The following is a 3,865-nucleotide window of genomic DNA, read 5'->3' as shown; positions in this document are numbered from 1 at the left end:
GGATACTGAAAAGAATTATTACTAGCATTGTGACATCCTATTTTATGAAGATGCACTGAAATAAAAAGAGAGTTGAGGAATAATGAATTGGTCTCTCTCTCTCCCTTTCTTGAATTTGATTAGTAAATAGGGACATCCGGCTAACTGGTTCCAGTCTGGCTGTTGCTAGTTTCTAGAAATGTTCCCCTCCCTGCAGCTTTCCAAGAGTATTATGTTGTGTGGCAAATGATTACCTCTGTCACCTTGGATTTTGCATGCTTTTAAGATGCGCTTCAGTCTTGCAATGGAAAAAATACAAAAGTCGCCTTAAGTCTTACAGTGCAACAATTTTAATAGTCCACGTTAAAACAGGCAGTACAGTTGTGTAGTTCAACATTAAAAGCAATCTTGCCCTACTTGAAATGCTTCTACTTAATGCTTGCTCTCTCCCATCCCTTCACTTAAGGTGTAAGTCTACAGAAGGACTTCTAAAGTGCGTTTCTCAGGCATTAAAAACAGCATCCTGGTTTGCTTTCCAAGAGCAAGTCCTGAATCAGAGCAGGCCTTCCTCATTTGAGAGGCTGCAGAGTTCCAGCTGAGCTACCATCTCTTAGAGAAGTACCCTTCTCACTTCTGTAGGTGACACAAGGGGTGGGGGCCACAGAAGCTTTTAGAACAAAATACTTATGCCAACTTCCTCTGTGGCAGGTATCTTCCCTTACCACGAATAAATATTTAATACATCCTCGAGTCATGAAACACGGAAAACTCAACTGACACTTCAATTTTTAGGAAAACAAAATCGTGGAGGCCTTGTGTGAACATTCTGAATTTGGTGGGATGAGACACATGGTACAGGGGCGGGTCAGAATTCTCTCGGGTTTAGCACTGGGGGTTGGGGAGGTGGGAAGAGAGACAGTCCTGGAGCGCCACGGCTATTGCTTGTCGTCGTGGGGGTCACCAAGGAAGCCCGCCTCCTCCGGGGACCTGACTCCCTCGGGGAGCAGAGTGGCGCGCACTTTCCTCTTCTCCTTAAAGCGGCCCGAGCGCGAGATCTTCAAATTGCGGCGGCTGTTGCCTGATTTCTCCCCGCACAACTTGTCTGGCTTGTGGGGCTCGCTGGCGCCCCCGAGGAGATTGGGGTGCTGATTTTCCCGGGAGCCGCTAGTCCAGTCCGGGCTGGGCGGCGTGGGCGGCGCAGGCTCCCCGGGGCCAGGCTGGGCAGGAGGCTGCGCTCCCACCGTGGCTTCCTTGCCTTTCTTCCTGCTGTTCGTTAGCGATTTCCACCAGGGGCCCGAGCTGCCCGTGCCGCTGTCGGCCATGGCAGTCCGGCCAAGGGGCCCGGGCGCCACGGGTGGGGAAGAGCCTCGCGGCAGCTGCCCCTCTCTCCAGGTGGTCCCCGGCGTCCACTCCGCCCTGTCCCCGGCTTCTCGCAAGCAGGCTGCGGGGTGGGAGCCGAGGCAGCGGCCTGTGCTGGGGAACAAAACAAAACTTGGTTACTGGGTTTGTCGAAGTCCCGTGCCCTCTAATCCCGTTTCCTCCCCTTCGCTTCGCCTAGCTGGGGATTGGCCGGGATCCGAGCGCCCGGAGCCGCGTAGCCCTCAGAGGGCACCGCCGTGCCCCCGAGGACGCAGGCAGCCCAGTGGCCTCCACGGCGCCACCATCTGGTCTCGAGCCTGAGTCTTGGCACTGCCCGGTCTCAACCTTTGCCTAACCGCCAGGGGAAGTGCAGTGGTCAGCGCGCGAGGGGCACCCAAGGGAGGTTCCGGGGCATCTGGATTAACCGCGCCAGAGGGGCAAAATGGCCTGTCCTGTCACTCTGCCTGATGGTAGACGGACGCCCAAAGGTGACCCACCCCACCCAGAACAACCTCTCCTTGGATGAGCATCTGAGAGAAGGGTGCCCGGAAGCAAGAGCGTCCCCGCTATAGGTGAACAATGAATATTAGACCTCTGTCGAACAGTTCTGAAATTCCCTCAAAGGTTTTTGCTCCATAGACTTCTGTCCCAGGATCCTTTTCGATGTGATTCTTCAAGGGAATTTACATGCCATTGAGAGCGAGGGACAAGCTCATGGTGTTTTCTTTCTTTTAAATTCTGATTTTGACATAACTTCTGCCTTGTGACTTTCAGAAAAGCATGCCTAGATTTAACTTCCCTTGAAAGCCGCCATCCTGCTCTTTCTTTCATTCCCCAGAGGCCAATCTTGTGCCTCTTTGAAGTCACCCCCGGCCGACGGCTTAGATGAGGCCAAACAGCAAATGTTCTCTTCCCTTAGCTCTGTATTAAAATATGCACCTAGTCTGTTTGTACTAGGCGACTCAACGCTAGAGATTTTTAGTTACAAATTAAAGGCTTTTGTTCTTTTCCTTGTGCAATTCCCTCCTCCAAAGGAGAGAGCACGCGCAACCAGGAACTCCAGTTTGCTTCTTCCCAGCTTTTAAAACCGCACTCTGCGGAGCGAAAAGGCTGTGTATTAGCACTTAAGGTACTAATATCGGAAGCGAGACTCCTCTGCCCACTGTCTGTGCTGGGTCTACCCGCCACTAACTCCAAGAATGCGTAGGATTCGCCTGCGCCGCGGCTCTTGTCCAGGTTTCCGCTGGGCTCCTTCCCATCCCACGCGCCCGGCGCTCCTGGGAGTCGCCGGCGCGCGGGAGAACGAAACTTCAGCGGTGTTTGCTGTTGGAGGTTCTTCTCCCCGAACTGCGGGGAGAGAAAGTCTGAGCGCCTACGCGAGGCGGCGCAGCGGCCTCCGGGGCGCGCAGAGACCGCCGCACCGGGTCCTCCCAGGACGCCCCGAGGGCACACTCGGGTTGCGACTACAAAACAATAGAAGAAAACACGGCCAAAAGTTCTTTCCGTACAAAAGCCACCCACACCCTTAGGCACAGTTTGCAGTTGAGTTTGCAAACATCCTGCTCCTTCTACTTTACAGATAGGAAAAGCACCCCAAGTTACTCACTGGTGGGAGTGGTGGGATGACCTGATGCTGCTTTCTGTCTTCTACCCTACACTTTGTTCTCCACAATCAACTGTGTGTACGGAAGGGCTTCGCACGAGCTGCGCAAGGAAAAGATCGCAAACGACGCAAATGTACGCGGGGCACCTGAGGTTCGCAACTCCTCCTCGAGCGCCGGGGGAGCACCCTAGGGTGACACCCCGCAATGGGCTCCGTCTTGGCAGGATCACCCTGATTGCTCACCTGCTCGTGCTTCCCAGGACCCCGCGGTTCCGCGCCGCACTCGCCGCCGAGAGTACGGAGCGGGTGCGCTTGGGACAACCTAGAAAGCGGGGGCGCGGCGTCCCCCTGCGCGGTCTTCGGGAGGTCGGGCTTCTTTCTGGAAGGTGGGCCTGCCGAAATCTCCGCAGTCCCGCTACGCTGATTGCACTGCTGTTGCTGGTCTCTCCTGGCGCCTCCAACTTCTGCCCGCCGCCTCCAACTTCTGCCCGCCGCAGCGGCGGCGGCAGCCCCGGGCTCGCAACGCGGTCGGCTCCAACCGGAGGGCGCCGCGGCGAGTGGGTGCGAAGCTCACTGCCCCAGGTGAATGCCCAGGCAGGCTCTCCCGCTTAGTAGCTTTTCATTCTCGGGCGCGTCCCTCTGCCCTGCTAGCGCCGCCGCGGAACTGCCGGGAGATGGGACCCCGGCTGCTCACTCCGGTGCATTGAACCTTCCTACGCGTCTGTCCTCGGCGCGGGAAGGCATCTGCCCACCTGCTGGTTATTCGCCAAATGATTCAGGAAACCAGAACCCCAGTACAGCGGGAAGAAAAAAAAAACCCCAGGAAGCGGCCACCGCTGCCACAGGTGTAGGTAGGAACTCGCGTTCCCGCCCTCCCGGGGACGAGATTGGATCAGGTCGCATACGTGGCGCCAGCCTTGGGGT

At 56.2% G+C, this 3,865-nt stretch overlaps 1 protein-coding gene across 1 annotated transcript; it reads right to left on the bottom strand.

The window, feature by feature from the left end:
- Window positions 1–319: 319 nt before the first annotated feature.
- Window positions 320–3,547, bottom strand: PRR15 (proline rich 15). Its single transcript, XM_014786045.2, has 2 exons — window positions 3,185–3,547; window positions 320–1,452 (listed from the first exon to the last, which is right to left on the bottom strand). The coding sequence occupies exon 2, from the start codon at window positions 1,299–1,301 to the stop codon at window positions 915–917; it is 387 nt and encodes a 128-aa protein (XP_014641531.1). The 5' UTR covers window positions 1,302–1,452; window positions 3,185–3,547; the 3' UTR covers window positions 320–914.
- Between the last annotated feature and the right edge of the window lie 318 nt (window positions 3,548–3,865).

This window comes from Ceratotherium simum, chromosome 1 (assembly GCF_057802395.1).
Source record: "Ceratotherium simum simum isolate JZ-2026a chromosome 1, ASM5780239v1, whole genome shotgun sequence".
Lineage (NCBI taxonomy): Eukaryota > Metazoa > Chordata > Mammalia > Perissodactyla > Rhinocerotidae > Ceratotherium > Ceratotherium simum.
This window is presented reverse-complemented; position numbering and strand designations above follow the sequence as displayed.